Here is a 24,065-nt window from a genome sequence, read left to right as displayed (position 1 = left end):
CTATATCCACATTGATAATGAAAACTGTCTATGTAAAGTTGTCACACTGTAATTATACTCTTTCCCCTCCGCCCACCATGGAGATATTGCAGTACCACCACTAGTTAGAGGATGCAGTTACAGCATGACAGGTTTACATTGACAGTTTCCATTACAAATTTGGACACACAAGTAAATAATGGTTGTATCAGAATAAGGACAGAATATTTTTAACTTCAGAATGGTGATTGAATTATATCGATGTGCCATGGTACAGTTATCCTCTGCCATATAAGCCTGCTTCACCTGAAGACTACATTTGGTCTTGACACTAAGCACAACACCACAGGAGATTATCTTATTAAAAATCTTACATCTGCGTACACTTGCTATCTTAAAAACTTTAAATCCTGTTGTCACTTTTTGTCGTGCTTTTGTGCCAACATTTTACCGTTACAAATTGCTACATCCACATTTATAATGAGTTTTGCTTATATAAACATGTCACCCTGCAATTGCACAATCTGGCCACTAGGTGGCTTTCTCCCAAATATCACATAGAATTACATAGAATTTACAGCACAGAAATAGGCCATTTGGCCCATCAGGCCCATGCCGGTGTTTATCCAACTTTCCTTTAAATGCATCTATGCTATTCGCCACATCTACTCCATGTGGTAGAAAAAATTCCACATTCTAACCATTTTCTGTGTAAAGATGTTACCTCTTTTTTTATTCGTTCATGGGATGTGGGCGTCGCTGGTGAGGCCAGCATTTATTGTCCATCCCTAATTGCCCTTGAGAAGGTGGTGGTGAGCCGCTGCCTTGAACCGCTGCAGTCCGTGTGGTGAAGGTTCTCCCGCAATGCTGCTAGGAAGGGAGTTCCAGGATTTTGACCCAGCGACGATGAAGGAACGGCGATATATTTCCAAGTCGGGATGGTGTGTGACTTGGAGGGGAACGTGCAGGTGGTATTGTTCCCATGTACCTGCTGCTCTTATCCTTCTAGTTGGTAGATGTCGCGGGTTTGGGAGGTGCTGTCGAAGAAGCCTTGGCGAGTTGCTGCAGTGCATCCTGTGGATGGTACACACTGCAGCCACTGTGCGCCGGTGGTGAAGGAAGTGAATGTTTAGGGTGGTGGATGGAGTGCCAATCAACCAGGCTGCTTTGTCCTGGATGGTGTCGAGCTTCTTGAGTGTTGTTGGAGCTGCACTCCCTATTGGATTTGTTGGTGACTATCTTATATTTATGGCCCCAATTTTGGACTCCCCCATAAGTGGAAACATTTTCTCTACATCTACCCAATCAAACCCTTTCATAATCTTAAAGACCTCTATCAGGTTACCCCTCAGTCTTCTCTTTTCTAGAGAAAAGAGCCCCAGCCTGTTCAGTCTTTCCTGATAGGTATAACCTCTTAGTTCTGGTATCATCCTTGTAAATCTTTTTTGCACCTTCTCCAGTGCCTCCATATCCTTTTATCATATGGAGATCAGAATTGTGCACAGTACTCAAAATGCTTTCTGAATTTTTTTTATATGAAAATTTTTGAACTGTCAGCTTTTTCTGTAACTCAAACTTCTGATGTCTAAAATAAGAGTTTGAACAAAGTTTTTTTAAAAAGTCAATATATTGCATATTTCACAATAACATCACTTAAATTAGCTGTTGAATTGTCTTTTGTATCCTTTGATGTCTTCATTAAAGTTTTTACTTCAAGGCTTTAGAGACTCTCAAATACTTGGGTTTGAAATTTTAGCCCAGAGCTAGGACTCAGCTGAAGGAAAGTCCTGCAATCTAAGCTTGTGCATTGTGCAAAATGTTCCACGTTGCACCAGAATTTAGTTAGCCAAATGATAGAATGGGCCTATACTCTCTGGAGTTTAGAAGTATGAAAGGTGATCTCATTGAAACATATAAGATTCTGAGGGGGCTTGTCAGGGTAAAGGCTGAGTGGTTGTTCTCCCTGGCTGGAAGTCTAGAACTATAGTCACAGGATAGGGGGTTTAAGACTGAGATGAGGCATTTCTTTACTCAGGGTTGTGAATCTTTGGAATTCTCTATCCCAGACGGCTATGGGTACTGAGTCGTTGAGTATATTCAAGATTGAGATAGATAAACTTTTGGACTCTTGGGGAATCAAGGGCTATGGGGATCGGGCAGGAAAGTGGAGTTGAGGTTGAAGATCAGCCATGATCTGACTGAATGGTGGAGCAGGCTCAAGGGGCTGTATGGCCAACTCCTATTTCTTATGTTCTTATGCTGCTTTCTGCCTCTTAAGGTAATCTGTTGAGTTTTTCAAAATTATTTGAAGGAAAGATTTATTCAGGCAAAATTTATATTGTGTTTTTTAAAACAGGCTGTGTGAGAGACAGGGAGAGGGAAAAAAGTATACTGATTACACACCTATTGTAGCTTTAGTTGGTGTTTGAATTATAATCTATAAACGTCAGAAAGCTGAGAGAGATAGACTGTGTTGTTCCTCATCCAATTAGAAGTCTTCAAAAGAATCCACTTGAATTTTTAATGCAAACAAAGGCAATAATTATCACCTGTGCTTTATTGATACCTGAGACACCGACTTTGCTGTCTGTTACAGATGCAAAAATATCCTTGCTGTTCTGAAACTGAAAAGCATTTTCAAATTTTCCAGGCCTCTTGACAAAACAACAATTAACTTAGAATTACCTTGGTTGTGTTTACTTATAGCAATTACATTTTCTGGCCTTAAAAAGACAACACAGATCCACCTGTAATATGAGATATTAGTAGCAGAATAATATATTGTCCAATATATGGTTATATGTTCTTGTCATATAATATATCATCTGATTTACTGTAAGCAACATCACAGGCGATTCACTAATATATATAAAAAATATTAGAGACACGTTTCTCACATTCCAGTGTTATGTGAACATTTCTGAGTGATGGAAAAGCATTAAAGAAAAGAGGAAAAGTAATCAGTCATTTCTCGCTGATTTCTTGTGGCCTTGGGAATGAGCCATGGATTTACCAGCGGCTGGCAATCTATAGAGCAACTTTCCAAGCAACAGAAAATACCTTCTAATTGACTTCAGGTGTGCCTATTTACACCAATTAAATTTTGTGATCTCAAAGGGACGTACCATGGTTACACACAGCTCTCCCGTTGCAGCAGAATAATAGATTGAGTTACGTGGTATAGTGCGCCTGTTATAACAGTATATCTTGCAACTTAGGCAATTAGCTGGTGATCTTTATAAGTGTTGGGGCCAATTGCTAATGAAGGTGAAATGCATTAGTCCCCATCTGGAATAACAATCTTCCTTCATCTGTTCTGTACCTAGAGTCCAGATTCAAAATGTAATGAAATTGCCTAACATTGATATTGTCATATCTATCATAAATCACCGCAGTAATCTGTACTACATTACTGGCTGACTAGTCACCCCTTTTCACAAAGGGTCCTTAATTTCATAAGACCGCTATCTTTGTGTCTTCAATCTAATGGTACAGCCATCTTAGTCATTCACCGTTTGACATTTCTTCAGTTAAACTTAGTTTATTGTGTGGTGATTTGAGATGGGCCATGCTTCAGCTCTGGATTTGTCTCATCATTACATAGTTCTCTAGGAGGTTCCTCCACCACCTTCCAGTTGTTTATGATGTATGTTTCCTTGTCAAATTGGGGAACCAACCTGGAGAAAAATGGGCCCAAGCTGCTGGATAAAGAATGTGTCTGCCTGGTATCTCAACAAGCCACAATTGGCTCTGCAATTTTCCATAGGTGCAGGGCAGATCAGAACAGTTATCCATTTATGAACAAAGTGGGACCCATTGTCCCTCGGTTGGGATGCATTGTGAATTTCCATTGGTACCTGAACCGTGGAGTGACCCTCAAGTTCAAAATTTTAGCAGGATGATCAATACGATGTCTTGAGTTGCTTTGCGATCCAGCAGTTGGCTGTTGAGAGGGTATGACATTTAGGACAGAGCTTGCCATTATTTGTAGTAAACACTCTGGCCTCCCATAAGGCTACCTTGAACAGATCTTACAGTTGTAAATGAATGAAGTTTGTTGAATAGTGTTGTTCAAAAGTTGTCGCCCCTCTGTCTTGTGGGGTCCTCATGGTTTTAGAATACCTTTTGTATCTTGTCAGACCTAATTCAAACAATACTCTCATATTTGGTATCTAAGCCTTTTATAACCCTGTTGCTTCACGTTCAGTAGGAGGCCATCCCTTACTTTCCTGATTCATGAATTTAGCTTTGTAACATCTTCTGGCCATCATTTCGAATGACTAAGCACTTAGGGCATGGCACATAGGTTAATGAAATTCAGATACTGGTGGTCACACAACTTTACCGGTTTTGGCACTCAGATCATGCAGTACTCCAAACATGGCCAGGATCCTTCAAGGTGTGTAGCTTTCACCATGCTCAATAGATGGTCATTCCTAATTTCCAAATTCTCCCCATCACAATTTTAAATGGGAAGAGTGTCTTCACTACATGGCCACTTACAGAATGTTGAAATTTTATTTGCAATTAATGCCTGACATAAATCTACTTATATATTTATTTGAATATTCAAAATCTTGGAAGGCCGGTCGGTCACTTATCGATTTAGTTAAGTTGCTCGTGGAATATGTATTTTGTTACCACCGAGCAAATACAGATTTGCATATCCAGTTGAAGCTCATCTATTTGATTTACTCAAAGTATGAGTAGATATTATTTGCATTACACCTACAGGGAAGAGTCTGTACATACAAAGCATTGTTGTTTAGAATTGGCAGGGACATTTGGTACATCAACATTTTCATTCTGCATCTCAAAAAGCTCTTCCCTCTTCTCTTACTTAATACTCAGTCATTCACCAGCGGTGTGTGAAGGATGCACCCTGTAGAAGAAAAAATGATTATCTGTCTAAGTGGAGTCTTTGCCTTCGAAGAAACATCTTCCACCACTCTTCTCCCTCATATCCATCTTCTCAGGCCTTTCTGGACAAAATGGCCACTTTATTGGGTTGGCTTACTAGCAAAATTAGGTGAGGGCAGAGGGTGTTCTTGTATGTACTGCCAGGGATCTGGACAGACATGCTTTTGATATCCTGATGTTAGATTGCATACCAGTGATTTCACAATGAAATCACTGGTATGCAATCTAACATCAGGATATCAAAAGTGGCCATGTAGTGAAGACACTCTTCCCATTTAAAATCAGCAACCCAGTACCCCTCTCCAGTAAAAAAAAACACCTTCAATTTAAAAGCAGTAACACAATGTTTTTTTTGTGAAGGGGTGATTGAGATAAATCTGGGTGGAACTTGGATCTGCTGGAACCCTGTCCATTAAAAATGCAGCTAAAATTCTATTAGAGGGGAGTGTGCAGTAAAAGCACCTCTCCCCCCATATTGACATCATATAAAAATGGCAGGATTATGACGGCTTGTGCCCAGAATTCCAACATTTCTGCCCTTCCACATACTGATGTAATATGTGCCTTTAATAAAGCAGGTTTGCTTTAGCTGAACTAACTGATGAAGATGGAAGTGCTGTCTTAATGAGCCACCACTGCAGCTACAATCTAGGTTAGAGAATTGAGGATATCTCGTATTACAGGTTTGGTTTGGATAAAAAAAAATTGAGCACTGAAGGTTTCTACTGCTTGCTGCTGTCAATTAAGAGTGCCTGTCACAAGAGATTAATGGAGAAATCTGCATAAGCAGCAGCATGGACTTTCTCTTAGTAATCCCATTGTTAGAGAAGGAGAGATTCCAAAAGAAGCCCGCTGAATCGGCCACCATCAAAGGCAGTACAGCAACACCCCCCCCCCCCATTTACACACACCCAACATTATATAAATCCTGTTCCTTTTAAAACATCAGCCAGAAGATATATATGAGGGGGCTAAGATTCAGCTGGAAAGCCCGAGAAGAGTTGACCTGCAGCCTACCTCAACTGCTCTGACTCACAACACACATTACCTTTTATGGGATAGGCGCTTTTTGCAGTTCACACCTGCATTTGGCAGGTGACCAATGCACTGTTTGTCAGGGCAGACCAGTACAGCCTTTACCAACAACCAATATGTTGATTCCAAAAAGAGTTAGCAAAGTATTATACTCACCAAAATGCCCCTTGGAAGTACTGTTCGAGTGTTATTCTGCCCTAGGTCAGGGCAAATATAGATTGTTGCACATTTGCAATACTAAACATTATAAAATGGACAAAAAGTCATACATCATCAGTTCAAACATTTGAATAAAATTAGAATTTTACATGTCAGCTTGGCCCGGTGGTAGCAATCTTTCTTTGAGTCAGAAGTTTGAAAGGGTCGAGAGCCAGAAGACACAGATTTAAGGTGACATGAGGAAAAACTTTTTTACGCAGCAAATAGTAATGATCTGGAATGCGCTGCCTGAAAGGATGGTGGAAGCAGACTCAATCATCGCTTTCAAAAAGGAATTGGATAAATACTTGAAGGGAAAAAAACTGCAGGGCTACAGGGAAAGAGCAGGGGAATGGGACTAACTGGATTGCTCTTACAAAGAGCCGGCACGGGCTCGATGGGCCGAATGACCTGTGCTGTAACCATTCTATGATTCTAAATTAGGAAGAGAGATTACACAAACTAGGGTTGTATTCCATGGAATTTAGAAGATTTAGGAGTGATTTGATCGAAGTTTTCAAGATATTTAGGGGAACTGATAGGGTAGGTAGAGAGACAGTATTTCCTTTGGTTGGGGATTCTTGGACTAGGGGATATAGCCTAAAAATTAGCCCCAGGACTTTCAGGAGTGAAGTTAGGAAACACTTCTACACGCAAAGGGTGGTAGAAGTTTAGAACTCTTTTCCGCAAATGGCAGCTGATGCTAGCTCAATTAATTTTAAATCTGAGATGGATAGATTTTTGTTAACCAAAGATATTAAGGGATATGGGGCTAAGGAAGGGTATATGGTGTTAGGACACAGATCAGCCATGATCTCATTGAATGGCAGAACAGGCTCGAGGGGCTAAATGGCCTACTCCTGTTCCTATGTTCCTAAGTTTGTGGGTTCAGTGCCCCATTCCAGGGACTTGATTACAAAATCTAGGCTGACACTTAAGTGCATTATTGAGGGAATGCTGCATTGTTGGAGGTGCATCTTTTGGATAAGATGTTGAACTGGGGCTCCATCAGCCTCATCTGTTCAGGTGAGTGTAAAAAATTCCATGGCACTATTGGGGGAAAAAAAGCAAGAAAGTTCTCTGTGTCCTGGCTAACATTTATCCCTCAACCAACGCCACTAAAGCTATGAATTGGTTATTTATCTTATAGCTGTTTATGGGATCATGCTATGTGCAAATTGACTGCCACTTTTTGCCTACTTAACAGTGAATGCACTTCAGAAGTACTTCATTGTCTGTGAAGAGGTTTGAGATGTTATGAGGACATGAAAGGCACTATATAAATACAAGTTCATTCATTTAAAAAAAACCTTCAGCCATGTGTCGCTTAAAATTTAGACAATTCATGAAACAGAAAAGACATTTTAATGCAGTTCAAAGTGTCTCAATTCTCAAAATGAACAAGTCAGTCTACAGGCCAGAAACTCTCTTGATTCTATAAAATTCTTATGAGCTGAAATTGCTTAGAGTAATGGGCTGTATGGTATCTTTTGATGCTTAAAACTCAAATAGCCCCAAATTTCCAAAACATACATTTTGTCTCCTACAAATGCACCAAGTGTCACTAATTTTAAACTCCTTGGCTAATATTAGTTGTTTAAAAATACTGAAGTAGAAGTAGAGAAAGTTACCAAATTATAGAATGTTGTATAAAACAAAATGAAACTGCAGAAATATTTCTGCAATACTAAAAAGGTTTGAGCTTAGATTTGGAATATTTACATCTTTTATTCTGATTTTTATTTATCTCAATATTAAAAAATACTTTGTTTCCTATAGGAGATCACAAGTCTACTTCCATTCTTCAAAATTTCTCTAGATGATTTTCCAGAGAACGAAGATATTAACAGGGATCTGAATGCGTACATCCATCACAGAATTAACAGTAGTCATGGAATACTCAGTAACATCTCTCTGAGTGGAAAAACTGACACCATTACAGTGAGCAAAGTCAGCAATCATCTTATCATGCGCAGCCAAGGATCTTATCTATATTTGAAGCTGACCCTAGATTTGTTTGAAAAGGGTCATTTGGTTATTAAGAGTGCAAGCTACAAGGTAGTTCCTGTGTCCCTGTCAGAACTGTACCTTCTACAATGCAACATGAAGTTTCTAACATATACTGCCTTTGAAAAGGCCCTTCCTGTGTTGAATGTAGCCTTGGCATCCCTTCATCCACTGACAGATGAGCAGATTTTCCAAGCAATAAATGCTGGCTCTGTGAAGGGTGAATTGGAGTGGGAGGACTTCCAGCAGAGGATGGAGGGCCTTTCATGTTTTCTGATCAAACGAAGAGACAAAACACGAATGTTTTGCCATCCATCGTTTAGAGAGTGGCTTGTTTGGAGAGCAGATGGTGAAAACACGGACTTTCTTTGTGACTCAAGGTTGGTGTATTTGAATTTTAAAGCAGCTCTTGCATTACATATATAGATTGATTTACAACTGAAGATTTACTTTGTTCATTTTTGTCCATTTATTTCAAACAAATTTGCCTTTCTTCATGACATCAGATTAGTGAACGCTAATTCAACAACTTGCATTTAGATAGTGCCTTTAATTTAGTCAGTGTCCCAAGGTGCTTCATGGAAGCGTTATCAAACAAAATTTGATATCGAGCCACATGAGAAATTAGGACAGGTGACCAAAAGCTCAAAGAGGTAGCTTTTAAGGAGCGTCTTAAAGGAGGTGGGGAGGTTTAGGGATATTGCCTATACAGCAAAAATGAGACATTTAAAAAAACTTTGAGATTGAAGTGGATTTGCTACAGCGAAGGGAAATGCAATAAATTATTTCTTAAAGAAGCGAAGAGGGACCGGAGGTTAAATTTCAATGAATTGAACTGCAGTAAATTTCTTGCAGTAAATTTCAATATTTCTATATCAGCAGTTTTCCGATTTCCCCACTTCCCATACAATCCTTCCTAGTAGCATCCTCCTGATGACATAAAAGTTGGGAGTTTGACAGAGAGGAGGGCTGTAAGATGTAGGTTAGCAGATTGGGTAGACAGGTGGCAGATTTAATTTGATGTAGATAAAAGAAAGAACTTGCATTTATATAGCGCCTTTCACAACCTCTGAATGACCCAAAGCGCCTTACAGCCAATGAGATACTTTTGAAATGTAGTGACTGTTATAATGCAGGAAACCTGGCAGCCAATTTGCTGATAGCGCTGTGATAACCAGATAACCTGTTTGGAGTGATAAATATTGGCCAGAACTCCCCTGCTTTTCTTCAAATAGTGCCATGGGATCTTTTATATCCACCTGAGAGGGCAGATGGGGCTGCGTTTTAATGTCTCATCCAAAAGATAACACCTCCGACAGTGCAATACTCCCTCAGTACTGCACTAGAGTGTCAGCTTAGATTTTATGCTCCAGTCTCTGGAGTGGGACTTGAACCCACAACCTTCTGACTCTGAGGTGGGAGTGCTGACACTTTGTGAGGTAATAAAGTATTTTAGGAGATAATATAAGGAGGGGGAGTACACGCTCAATGGAAAGTCACTGAAGTCTGTGAATGAACAGAGGGACCTGCGGTTCAATACATAATTGTCTGAAAGTGCAAGTGCGTGTAGGTAAAGCCATAAAAAGGTCAACAAGATTTTGGGTTTTATAAATAGGGGCATTGAGTACAAGAGTAAAGTTGATAAATTTGTGCAAAGCATGGGTTAGGCACAGGTACTTCGTGCAGTTTTGGATTTCCTATTATAAAAAAGACATTAAAGTTGTAAAGAGCATATAGGATAATGCCATGGATAGGAAACTAGTTGAGAGAGGAAACTTGTGATCCTGAGACTATTTCCACTGGAGCAGAGAAGGCTATGAGGATATTTAATGTTTTGTTTTTAAAATTATGAAGAATTTTGATGAGTGAATAGGGAAATAATATATCCTCTGATGGGTAGGGATCATAAATTTAAAATCGTTACAGGGTGAGGAAAGAGGTTAAGAGAAATTTCTTTACACAAAGGCTTTTGCCGCAAGGACTTGTTAAGGCAATGACCATTATGTTTTTTCAGGAAAAATTGGATTAAGTATTTGAAGCAGAGGAAGATAATAGGGCTGTGGGGAGTGTGGTGAGAGGGATAGTTGGGGTTAGTTTTAGATTGCTGTAGCAAAATGCCATCACAGACACCATGGTCTGAATGACCTGCTTCTGTGCTGTAAGGATCTATGGTTCAGATAGAGAAGATTTTCATCCCATCAGTCTGGGTTGGGTTCAAACTCAGTTCCTAGAAATGAAAGGTCAGGTTGTAACCCACAGTAAAACTAGATTGACCCCAGCTGAGCATTTTGGATTACGGTGTCTTTATATATTTATTGCAGTTTGATTTCACAACCTTCTGTTCATTAAGTAGGAATGATTAATGTGTCGAGTTTAATATTTGCCGTGTTTAGCTTCCTTGAATTGTCTTACATTAAACAAGCTCTATCAAAATAGATCTAGTGGTTAAATGCTGCATTTTCCCTTGCTTAGCTCCAAAATATTGCAGTTCATGTAATTGCCTGTGATAACCATTTTATATCAATACAGAAATCTGGGCAAAATGGAAGCCCATTGAAATATTTTTCTTAAGAGGCAACAAAAAGTTAAATGTTTTTCATTATTCTGGTGGAATTTTGTGGTTAAGCAGTTTCTCATGGGAGGAGGAAGCCTATTACAGATTTAGATCTGATTCACTTTTTTTTGTTTAAGTTCTCTGCTCTTATGTGAAAAATGACCATCAAATGTCCCTATAGCAAGCAGAAAATATCTGCAACTTTTTAAGTTGGCTTCCTTTGATTAAAATATTGTCATGATTTTCAGTCATTTTTAATTTAATGGTAAATCCATTAAAACTTGCATGATTGTTTCATTATAGTATTTCTCCCCTACCCTCTTTTAGATTTTCTTCCCTTATCTTTCCTTTTCTGAAGTTACTGACAGCTGCTGAGATATGGTTCCATAAGCTCTTGTGCTATGCCAGTTAGGAATTATAAATTGGTATGTCCATTGCAGTCTATTGTTGTATCCCACAGATTTGACTTGTCCATATGAATCACACGACTCAAACTGGTATCTGATTGACTCTTGCTAACTATGTGATTATAAGGAACTAATTTTTCCAATTCTGACCTGTTCCATTCTGCAGCCAACGGTCCTGCTTCATCCCAAGCTTCAGGCTAATATAAACCCAAAGAAAATCTATTTTGTTGCTGGAAATAATCAATGTAAAAAAAACATTTAATGAAACACACACATGTCGCCTTTCCAGTTCACAAATAAGCTTTATAAAAAATTCAAGGATCATCAAATGGCAACAACTGAAAAATTAGGACATTAGTAATGTCAGGGAGCTTGAACCACTGCCTATTGAAATCAACCCATAAAATTATATATATTTGTATGTAAAGATCTACATGTAGGATATATATAACATATAACCAGATTTTGCTGTAGCAGGGCGCCTGCCATTAGATAGACTTGCCCCTGCACCCTTCAGCTCAAAATTTTTTTGCTCACTAAGTTGCTGAAGGTGCGAGCTGATAACGGCGCTGCGAGGGAAACAGGGCATCTCGGACCTGAGTGAACAGGGCAAGCAACAGGGTATTTTCTTAACCAATGAGATTTAAGGACTGGGAAATAAACAACGGAAGGACTTGAGGGTGAATTAAAGGGGGTGGATTCAATATCAAATCAGGTAATGAAAGAGAAATAGAGTGGAGAAGAAAGATTGCACTGAGAGAGAAAAGAGACACATAGGAAAAGTAAGTAAAAAAAATTAAAATAAAAAATTTGACATTTTTAAAATCTCCTAAAACAACTCTCAACCTGAAAGAATGAGACTCCACACTTAGTTAATTTTCGGTGCCAGAGAGGTTGATTGGCAGTCATTAACACTTATCACATTTTTAAAAGGGTACTTAACACTTGTAATTACTAGCCCTAAATATCTGCGATGGGTTTAGTTCGTACGTATCGCGCAGATACAGCAACTTCACGACATTCAATGCATGTCAATGGTGAGGCAGACCGAGCAATACCATTTTCGCAAAGCTAACGGCAGAGCGGCGCAACTCAGATAGCAACTTTTGGATGTTCACATTTGGATTATAAACACCAAGACGGACTGGTTGGACCGAACAACCAGTTTCTATTGTAATTTTTATGTAATTCTATGTATGTATGTGTGCGTGGGTGGGGGGCGCGTGTGCGCGCGCGTGCATATATGCGAGTGTGTGTGTGTAAGAGTATGGTATGTGTGTAGAGAACCCCTAATTGTAGGAGGGAAATGGAAGAGGAAATCTGAGACCAATTAGGGAGATGAATAATAAAACTATTGCTCTGAGATTTTAGTTACCCACTCATTGATAGGAGCAAGTAGGGAGTAAACAGAGCAAAATGTGTGAAGGACTCCTTCCTCAAGCAGTATGTTTGTATGCCGAGAGGGGGTGAGGTGTTAGATCTAGTTATGAGTAATGAAATTGATCAGGTAGATGAGTAGAATGTGGGTGATTACCTTGGGTGTGCACCAACAACAATAACTTGCATTTCTATAATGCCTCTAATGTTGAAAAATGTCCCAAGGCACTTCACAAGGCATAATCAAAAAAAAATGGACTCCAAGCTAAAGGAGATGTTAGGATTATAGGGTGTTTTCTTTTAGGTTTTTAAAATGTTAAACATATGGGATTGAAACAGACTGTTTCCAGTAGTTGTTGGCTCTAGAATGAAGAGACATGGATGCAAGATTAAATGTAAGAGATTTAGGACAGAGCGCAAAAACGTTTTGACATGGAGGGTTGTAAGGCTTAGGAATGCACTATCAGAGCTGGTGATTGAAGCAGAAACCATATCAACATTTCAGAGTAAGCTCGATAGATGGTTGAAGGAAAGGGGAATAAAGGGATATGGAATCTGGTCGGGCACATGGGCTTATTCCTCCTTGGTGTGTATATGTGTGTGCACATATGTGCGATAAACGCCCACATGCGCTTGTTGGGCCGCACAACCTGTTTCAGTCCTGTAATTTGGATTAGTCAGTTTGTGTGGATGTGTGTGTGTGGTTATGGCTACAGATCTGTGACTGCGCTTATATGTGTGTGTATATGTTGGTGTGTGTGTAAATTTGCGTGTGTATATCTGTGTAACTATATCTGCATATGCATATATCTGAGTGTATATTCGTGTACAATCTGTATATCTTTGTATGTTTATGGTTGTATAAGTATATCTGTATGTGTGTGTATATATGTGCGTTAATCTGTGTGTATGTCTATATTAGTTTGTGTATGTGTAACGTATAAACTCTTTCCAGTTCTAGATCTCTGGCTTTGCTCAAGGTGAAGTGGAGGTTTTATGAGAACTGGGGTGTTAAGCTAAATAGTATTCTCACTGATACTAACTGTTCAGCACAGAGGGGTGCCTGGGATTGTGGAACACTGGGAAAAGGAGGCCTGGAGTCCTGTTCTACTTGGAAGGAGCTATAGGGATTAGGATTACACTGAAGGGTGACCGAGGGACTGGGAGGTACTGGTGTCTAGGAACACTGCAGAGAGGGATTCTGGGAACACTGGGACAGTTCTTGCAATCTTGACTCACTGGGAGAGGCGATCTGGGAGCATTGGGAAAGCGATTTGAATTTGTAGGCACTGAAATGGCGACCCAGGATCTGGGAGTGGAAGAGAAGTCTTGAAGGGAAATCCTTGGCTCTGAAGGACTAAGGAAGAAGGGTCTGGGAGTACTGTGGGAGCAAAGTCTGGTAGTGTTGGATGGTTTGCTGGGATCTGGCAGTATTGAGGAGACAGGCCTAGCAGCCTTATGGAGGAGCGGAGCTCAGGAGAATGGGACATGAACTGCCCCTGGCCCCTTTTGGACTGTCATTTGCCAGCTTATCTTAAACAGCTCCTGTGGGACATCAAGCATCCCTCTCATTGCTTTTGCTGACTGTCTTTACTTTGTACGTTAAAGCATTTAGAGCTATTAAATATTATAGCATTGTTTAACAATTACAACTTTGTCATCTTGATTCCTGCTCTCTCACAGGAGTGGACATGCTCTTATGGCATTCATGTTCTCTCGTCAAGAAGGAAAACTAAACCGACAGCAGACAGTGGAATTTGGCCATCACATACTGAAAGCGCATATTTTCAAGGTGAATACAGATCCTATTCATTTTCTAAAAAGCAAAACAGAGTCTTCTGTATAGTTTAGATGTTGCATTATATTCCAGATGCATAATTTAAGCTTATAGAAGATCACAAGAGCACAACTTTTAGCTTCATGTTTAACAAACTTTTTTATTTATTAGTTAGAGAATCCTAAATGTATATGCAGGTCTATCCATTCAAAAGGAATTGTTGTACATAGTGCATTTTATACAACTGCACATATAATTTGCTAGGATCACCCGGCTCAGCAAGTTTCCCTAGCAATGCAGAGAGAATAGCGGTATGTGGATACCGAGGAAATCTCATTTTCTCCTCATAATGGAGAGCCATCTCCTGTCATGGTGGATAATTAAAATTAGCAAATATTAGAGAGCCCCCAATTTGGACTGAAAAGCGTCTATCAGGAAATTTAAGCACAAGCTTATTGATTAGCTAGGTGTGTCAGGCCAGTTCCTGTATTTGCTTTTTCATTCCTTTGGGATCAACAGAATCAACATGAAGTTGTGCAATATCCTGCAGAATCAGAACTGTAAACTCTCTGATGTAATTTACCACCTCTGAAAATCTGCAAGGGTAGAACTATTAAATAGAATCAAGGAGATCAAATGCTCTTAGATCTGAGGTCTCACAATTTTAAAAGATTGATTAGAAAAGAAATTTCAGTACAGTACAACTCTGGGAAGCCTTGAATGTTTGAACATACATGACAGTCTAGAAAACTAGCAAAAGCTGATCCCACAACTTCAAAAAAAACCTGATAAAATCCTCAAAAAGCTGACAATTCACGAATGATCCTGATTATAAACCAACATGTGGAAAAGTAGATGTACCCAACATTCCTTCATTTGTATTGGAGTGGGGAAAAATTAGTGTATCGAAGAGTGAAGTACAAATGTTCTAGGAACAGCATTGGAACATCATTTCTACACTGGAGAGGGGATCTGGGAGCATGCTCCTGTTAAAAAAAAAAGTTAGAATTTTATATTAAAAATGATACATTCTTGTTAAACATTTTGAGGCTGATTTTCAGTTTAGGCACACACTGCTCATCGGTTGTATCCGCTGTGAGGCCAAAGGCATTTTGAGGCCCAGACGTCATCTACTGATAAGCTGCATGCGCCAAACCATCATTCCGAGGCAGCTCGCTGGTTGGGGAAGGCGAAGAATGAGCTGGCTGCTGGGTGGATCCGGACGGCTGACTGAGTCCGCCACTGGGGGGTGGGGGGGTTGCTGCAGGTGCACTGGCCCCACAAAAGTAAAAGTTTAAAATGTCTTTTGGCTATTTTTGAGCAACATCCAGCAGTCCCTTTAAGGCTGGCATTTACCATCCCATGGACCTGAGAAGGTAATGGGTGGGCTGCCTTCTCGAATCATTGTAGTCTGTGTAGTGAAGGTGCCTCCACAATGCTGTTAAGGTAGTGTTCCAGGATTTTGGTCCATTGACGATTAAGGCATGGCGATATATTTCCAAGTCAGGATGGTGTGTATGTTGGAGGGGAACTTACAGGTGATGTGTCCCTATGCACCTTGCTACCCTTATCCTTCTAGGTGGTGAAGGTCATGGGTTTAGGAGGTGCTGCCATAGTAGCCTTGACGTGTTGCTGCAATGCATGCTGTAGATATTATACACTGTAACCACGGTATGCTGGTGGTGGAGGAGGTCATTTTCCCACATTCAACCTCTGCTCCCCCCACCCCGTTCACAGAAACACTGCACCTCATCCAACTCCCTGTCCTTTCACAGAGACACCCTCTCCTCTTCCAACCCTCCTAGTTCATAATGGCGCTCTTCTGTCTCTCCTTTCCCCCTTGCCCCAATTCATCGGAGCGCGCTCATCTCCCCCCCAATTCGTCCTGGCATCCTCCTTTCCTTCAAACCCAATTCAAGTTCTCCTCTTCAAAACCCTATTTCAATTTTCCTTCCCGTTTAAGCTGGTACTCTTCTTCCCTCCAGTTCAAGTTGGCACTCTCACTGCTCCCAACTTCTCGCCTGTTTCACTAATCTCAGCTTTTGACTTCTCCCCTTCATTGCCATCCACTGCCCCAGTCTTCTCCCCTTGCTAGAATTCCCACTCATAGTGCACAGAGGCTAAATTGACTGATTAACACCAGGATTCGAGCAGCTTTGAGGGATGGCACACCCTATCCTCCCTAATTTTGTCAGCACATGCTGAATTGGACTGGACTCCAAAAACACTGGCTGTCAGCATCAAATGATGATGTTTGGCATATATGTTGGTAGCACATGATTTTATCTCTAGATTTAATCGCATATTTCCTCTTAAGATTTGCACTTCACTAAAGCTTCCAAGGCTTCATGAACGCCTCCTTCACCCAATGAGCTTAACTTCCCACGCTACATGCACCTCATTTACTGACTGTACAAACAGAACAGCCCTGTGGGATTCTTAACCCAAGCTGAAACGACAACTTCAGTGGGTTTGGTTCACAGCTAATAGGGCAGATAAATAGAGCTGTAACATAATATTTAAATATTAAATAGGATGTTTAAGAACTTTAGTTTTCTAAATAAAATTCAGTGTATATTCTTTTCTAATGATTCATGTTCTTAACTTATTCATTAGGGCCTAAGCAAAAAGACAGGCATCTCTTCTAGTGTCCTTCAAGCCCTATGGATAGGCTATAGCAGTGATGGATTGTCTGCTGCCCTCACATCCTTACGAAATCTTTACACTCCCAATGTGAAGGTAAGAGGATCTACGTAGTTGCACTCGCAGTACAGATTTTTCTATTTTGTAAATTATACTTTTGGGAAAGATTAATATTTTCCCTTCCTGCTGAAATAGGATGGGTATTTTTTGCAGAATTCAAAACAGGACAAAGTGGGGCTTGGGATGGGCATAATGACGGAGTTATTGATTAATATATAGGGCCATTAGTTTACCATGACTAAATCAAATTCCATTTTTACAGGGGATTTTTACTGGTGTTTTATCATCAGCGTAAGGGTTTATGGTGATTGAATAAATAAAATGATGCTTTTAATTGTACGAGATTCCTGGATTTTGCTGGTGTTTTCAGGATTACATCCCACAATTTTGTCTGTTCTGTGAAAAACTGTGAACCTATGGCCTTGTTAGTGAGTAAACAGAAGTTTACAAGCTGAGAAGAGATGCATGAGAGAAAACTACTGAAATATGAAGAGTTGATGGCTGGTTACAGAAATGCTAGAAATGTGAGCTGTTTGCAGTAGAATTGGAGTTGAAGATTTGAGAGAAATATGGATGAGGAGATACGAGAGGCTGGGGATAGAAGAACAAAGACGTAATGTGTAGAAGAGAATTGTGTCCAGCAGAAAGGGTATCGGTATGGATTGCTATCAGATGAGAATGAGTTTAGGGCAAGAATAACTGCAGAAGGATGGCAGTCAGTATCTCCACGAGCTGCCTCCCCAGTTGGAGGAATAGTATTGAGGTTATGCCTGGCAGCATAAAAATTTATGTTTATTGTTAAAGACTGTATAATTCGGCAATCTCACTAACAGCTCACTAAAGGGTAAATATTCGGCTTTGGCTCCTCTTGTGCCGCTCATGGTGAAGCAGCAGTTTTCCCATTCATGTGGCTTTCATATCACCCATCTTAAAACACATGTGCACCTTCTGTGCCATGACCTACATATCTACTACTTCAAATAAACTGATACTAATGGGTCTCCCATAGCATTGCTCACATATAGTGGAACAGATTACCTGCATGAGCGGTTGAACAAGGAAATGGAACAAACCTGCCCATGGCCTCGAGCCTCAGCAATCTCGCCCATCAGCCTTATCTCCCAACTCGATCGTCGGAACTTTTGAGGCTTCAAGTACCCCCATTACTACCACCGTTTTCCCATTCTCAGCTGGCTCTTGTATTTAAATTCCTGACTTAAAGCATTTAAGGGCAAATTTTCTGCTCCTTAAAATTAATGGATGAAAAAATCAAGGGCTGGAGGTGCTCATTTTCCCAATATGTGCTCCCGAACTGCACAAGAAGAGCCAAAGCTGAATATTTACCCTTTAGTGAGCTGTTAGTGAGATTTCCGAATTATACAGTCTTTAACAATAAACATAAATTTCAATAAACAAGTAAAAATTAGTATATTTTATAAATTATATCATAATATAATCAAAAGTTCATCATTTACGCAGTTTCCAAATTGTTATTTAAAAAAAGTTCCTAAAGCTTCGAAATGACTGGGAAGACAATTTTTAACTGAATTTTCAACAATAAAGAGGCAAATGACTAAAAAAAAAATCAATTTTCAATAAACAATCTATTTTTCTTTCCTAACTGTTCTGAGCACAGGTTGTCTATGAATAGTTCATAATAGATAAAACAGCAATTGTTAATGTCAAACTTGTCTGAAATAAAGCTTTTGGGATTCAGAAGTCCTCTGGAAGAAGCAAAGAAACTTTCAAATCCACAGTGGCATACCCATTTACCCTTCAAGTCATAATGCAACGGTTGCACGCTGAGAAATTCAGCAAAATGCATGTGGTTGAAGTTATGCCCGTCTGTTGAGAGCTAAAAATTTCCAGTCGAAGCACAGGCCTTTGAGAATGGCTTTTGCCTTAAGTAAAAATGTCAAGATTCAGTCGATGAATTTAATCACTTATTGTGAAATATGTAACTTTTTGATTTAATTTTGTTTAAAACCTTATTTTGGATATTAGAAATTTCAGTTGCTGAGGAAAAAAATGGCAGATGAAGATTTTTTCCAAAAAGCATTTTGATCGATTTGACACATCTCATGAATAAACAGTGATGGCAAATAGTTAACATGTTGCGATAGGGTTTTGTCATAAATGTTGACATATGGATTTCCATTACATAGGCAGAGTAAAGTTTCTGGACAGGAACACGTGTTTTACCGTGTGTAGATTGGAGCTAATATCCACTATAATTAAGAAAGAACTTGCATTTATACAACCCATTTCATATTGTCAGGACATCCCAAAGCTATTTATAGCCATTCAATTGCTTTTGAAGTGTAGTCAGTGTTGTAGGCAAATGAGGCAGCAAGGTCCCTCAAACAGAGAGATGCCAGGACATGGAGGACTTTGTTGCTCCTTTTTTGAATAGGATCTTTACGTTCACTTGAACAGGTAGATAGGGCTTTGGTTTAATGACTCATCGGAAAAACAGCACCTCTGACAATGTCCTCGGCACTGCTGACAGAAGTCAGAGGAGTATTGATTATCATGAAGGTCTCAGTGGTCATGAGTGGATCTGACAGTGAAAGGGTAAAACTTTAGCCGTAATCCATGTGGATTGAGTCAGAGTTCAATTAAACGCTGACTAGGTTAATTTATTACAAGTATATTCTAGTTTGTATCTGTAGGAGCATGATCAGTGTGAAGACTTCAGTTTCATAACTGTAGATCTCTAAGTGAGTGGAGCGATGCTGAAGGGCAAGAATAGTCTTGTTTATATATGAAAAAACACAGACTGAATTTGCAAGCAAAATTGTCCAGAGACTGCTGATGTTGCTCCTATTACAGTTTCTAGTCAAAGTTCCCTGAACCAGTTTAGTGCAGCAATATTTCCAACTTTTTTTTCCCCACTTCTTTAGGGTGTAATCTTATTCCCACTCAGGTAAGTAAATGTAGAACAATTAAAGCAGGTTTTGGAATATTCTATTTCTATAACATATTGCAGGTGAGTCGATTGTTGATTTTGGGAGGAGCCAGCGTAAACTACCGAACTGAGGTCTTGAACAATGCGCCCATCCTATGTGTCCAGTCACACCTTGGTCATCAAGAAATGGTAAATCTGCTGCTTGAGTTTGGAGCTGCGGTTGACCATATTTCTGAAAGTGGTATTACCCCCTTTTGTCATGCTGCAGCTGCAGGACACCTGAATATTGTGACTCTTCTGTACAAGAAAGGAACGAAGGTAAGGAAGCTTACTTCTTAACTGGCGCAGTTACTTTTATTGGAGATTCATAAAATAGACTTGTGTATTTGAAGTACTAAACATATTACCAAAATATTGTGTAGATTTTTGTCAGTTTCAGTGGTGGTTTTCTGCATTTGGGTTGATGTTCCTAAGACATCAAAAATTACAGTATTTGAGGAACCATGTGATATCCAGGCTAAGGAATTTATCTAAAATTGCAAAAGCCAAACAGAATAATTGTGATTGCAAGTTAGGATAAAATAACTGAGTAATATTATTGAAACAGCTTTCATCTAGGTTCCCATTTTATTAAAACACCTTTCAACAAGGTCCTACAAACAGCAAATGAATGACCAGATAATCTATTTTTGTGGTGGTGGTGGTGGTGATGAGGAAGGAATGTCCAGGCCACTGGGAGAAAATCCCTGCTCAAATTCAGATAGAAGCGTGAAATCTTTTACATCCACTAAAACACTCCATTGAAGTGTCAGCATAGATTATGTGCTTCGTCTATAGTGGGACTTGAAAGACCACTGTCTGACTCAGTGGTGAGTGTTATTTACCAAGCCAAACTGATACAGCCATATTAGCATTATATCCCATTGCAAGAGTTATTCCGCAAATTGCAGCTCCAAGCAAGGAGCTGCCCTCACGGAGTGAATGCGAAGAATCGGGACTGCCATGTTTTGACCCTATTTCTAAGCCAAACTTCCTACAAGTGCATTTAAATATACTTTCTATGAGTGGGGCCCCACACTGGAATTGTGAAATTAACCCATAGTTTTCTGCATTTGTGTGACTGATCGAAGAACGATAGCAATATTGTTTCTGTGTGCATTTTTGTGTGTATGTATGTATATATTGTTATATCATTGAATCATCATAGAATCTTACAGCTCAGAAGTGGGCCATTCAGCCCATCATGCCTGTGCCGGCTCTTTGAAAGAGCTATGCAATTAGTCCCACTTGCCTGCTTTTTCCCCATAGCTTTGCAAATTTTTCCTTTTTAAGTATATATCCAGTTACCTTTTGAAAGTTACTATTGAATCTGCTTCCACCACCCTTTCAGAGTGCATTCCAGATCACCATAACTTGCTGCATGAAAAAATTTCTCCTCATCTCCCCTATGATGCATGTGTGTGTACGTGCATATAATATTTTTAAACATTATAATGTGTGTTTATCTGTGGGAGTTGAGGTGGGAGAGGAGAATGGGTTTGGGGTGGATGGGAGGGAACAGAATGTGGTTGTGGAGAGAGGAGGGCAAGGAGATGATATGGGGAGGGTAGAGCAGATTCTGCTTTCTCTTCAATGGAAAGATTATGGCCAGAGGAAAGTGGACACATTGGTTTTCCCCCAAATTATAACTTGGGGGGAAACCAATTATAATGGCATTGGGGAAATAAAATTTTATGTGCACCCCAACAGATTCAGAAATCTGTCCTATTTAATGTATTAGAACTTTACGTTATATAGTTTTACATCAGAAGGCCTTGGCGACATGCACTGTTTAAGTCGCCTTGATGTATTTACTGCAGACTGGATGCAAATTTATCCTAGGTTGGAATGTAGCTATAGCAAATCTTTTAAAGTGAACAAAACATTTTGTTATGCTAATATCTCATAATTCCTGAGATGTTACTGGGAGGCCATTCTGTACATCTAGGAACATAGGAACAGGAGTAAGCCATTCAGCCCCTCGTGCCTGCTCCGCCATTTGATAAGATCGTGGCTGATCTGTGATCTAACTCCATATACCTGCCTTTGGCCCATATCCCTTAATACCTTTGGTTGCCAAAAAGCTATCTATCTTGGATTTAAATTTAGCAATTGAGCTAGTATCAATTGCCATTTGCAGAAGAGAGTTCCAGACTTCTACAACCCTTTGTGTGTAGAAATGTTTTCTAATCTCACTCCTGAAAGGTCTGGCTCTAATTTTTAGACTGTGCCCCCTACTCCTAAAATCCCCAACCAGCGGAAATAGTTTCTCTCTATCCACCCTATCTGTTCCCCTTAATATCTTATAAACTTCGATCAGATCACCCCTTAACCTTCGAAACTCTAGAGAATATAACCCCAATTTGTGTAATCTCTCCTCGTAACTTAACCTTGAAGTCCGGGTATCATTCTAGTAAACCTACGCTGCACTCCCTCCAAGGCCAATATGTCCTTCCGAAGGTGCGGTGCCCAGAACTGCTCACAATACTCCAGGTGCGGTCTAACCAGGGTTTTGTATAGCTGCAGCATAACTTCTGCCCCCTTGTACTCTAGTCCTCTAGATATAAAGGCCAGCATTCCATTAGCCTTATTGATTATTTTCTGCACCTGTTCATGACACTTCAGTGATCTATGTACCTGAACTCCTAAGTCCCTTTGGACATCCACTGTTTTTAACTTTTTACCATTTAGAAAGTACCCTGTTCTACCCTTTTTTGATCCAAAGTGGATGACCTCACATTTGTCACATTGAATTCCATTTGCCACAGTTTTGCCCATTCACCTAATCTATCAATATCGCTTTGTAATTTTATGTTTTCATCTACACTGCTTACAATGCCACCAATCTTTGTGTCATCGGCAAACTTAGATATGAGACTTTCTATGCCTTCATCTAAGTAGTTAATAAATATTGTGAATAATTGAGGCCCCAAGACAGATCCCTGCGGGACTCCACTAGTCACATCCTGCCAATGTGAGTACCTACCCATTATCCCTACTCTCTGTCTCCTTTTGCTCAGCCAACTTCCTAACCAAGTCCGTACTTTTCCCTTGATTCCATGGGCTTCTATCTTATCTAACAGTCTCTTATGTGGGACCTTATCAAATGCCTTCTGGAAGTCCATACAAATAACATCCATTGACATTCCCCTGTCCACCACTTTAGTCACCTCTTCAAACAATTCAATCAGGTTTGTCAGGCACGACCTACCTTTCACAAATCCATGCTGGCTCTCTCTGATTAACTGAAAATTCTCGAGGTGTTCAGTCACCCTATACTTTAATTATAGACTCCAGCATTTTCCCCACAACAGATGTTAGGCTAACTGGTCTATAATTCCCCGGTTTCCCTCTCTCTCCTTTCTTAAAAAGCAGAGTGATATGTGCAATTTTCCAATCCAGAGGGACAGTTCCTGAATCTAGAGAACTTTGAAAGACATCTGCAATGTGCTCACCTACTTCCTTTAAAACCCTGGGATGGAAACCCTCTGGTTCTGGGGATTTGTCACTCTTTAGTGCTATTATTTTCTTCATTACTGTTGCTTTACTTATGTTAATTTTATCGAGTCCCTGTCCCCAATTCAATATAAGTTTTTCTTGGGATTTCCGGCATGCTATCCTCTTTTTCGACTGTAAATACTGACGCAAAGTAATTGTTCAACATGTCCACCATTTCCCCATTGCCAATGACAGTATCCCCACTTTCAGTTTTTAAGGGGCCAACACTGCTCCTGACCACCCTCTTTTTCCTAATATCACTATAAAAGTTCTTTGTATTGGTTTTGATATCCCTTGCGAGTTTCTTTTCATACTCTCTTTTTGTAGCCCTTACTATCTATTTTGTGACCCTTTGTTGATCTTTGTATCTTTCCCATTCGCCAGGATCTGTGCCATTTTTTGCTTTTTTGTATGCCCTTTCCTTATGTCTTATACTGTCCCTTACCTCTTTTTAGTTGTCCATGGCTGTTTTTTTTTGGCAAGTAGAGTTCTTGCCCCTCGGGTATAAACCGATTCTGTATCACGTTAAATGTTTCTTTAAACATTTCCCACTGATCATCAGTCATTTTACCCATTAACAGATTTGCCCAGTTTACTGTAGACAGTCTCTGTCTCATCCCATTGAAGTCGGCCTTGCCCAAGTCTAGAATCTTAGCAGCTGAT

The 24,065-nt window shown here is 39.8% G+C and overlaps 1 protein-coding gene across 2 annotated transcripts in view; it reads left to right on the top strand.

Annotated features, from left to right (window-relative positions):
• tanc1a (tetratricopeptide repeat, ankyrin repeat and coiled-coil containing 1a) overlaps positions 1 to 24,065 on the top strand; it is a 229,619-nt gene that overhangs the window by 155,820 nt on the left and 49,734 nt on the right. For both annotated transcript variants that reach the window (XM_067987420.1, XM_067987421.1), the window contains 4 exons: positions 7,912 to 8,519; positions 14,161 to 14,269; positions 16,871 to 16,993; positions 19,947 to 20,183. In XM_067987420.1, the coding sequence (XP_067843521.1) occupies positions 7,912 to 8,519; positions 14,161 to 14,269; positions 16,871 to 16,993; positions 19,947 to 20,183 (1,077 nt within the window). The remainder of the gene's footprint in view (positions 1 to 7,911; positions 8,520 to 14,160; positions 14,270 to 16,870; positions 16,994 to 19,946; positions 20,184 to 24,065) is intronic.

Source organism: Heptranchias perlo, chromosome 7, assembly GCF_035084215.1.
Source record: "Heptranchias perlo isolate sHepPer1 chromosome 7, sHepPer1.hap1, whole genome shotgun sequence".
NCBI lineage: Eukaryota > Metazoa > Chordata > Chondrichthyes > Hexanchiformes > Hexanchidae > Heptranchias > Heptranchias perlo.
This window is presented reverse-complemented; position numbering and strand designations above follow the sequence as displayed.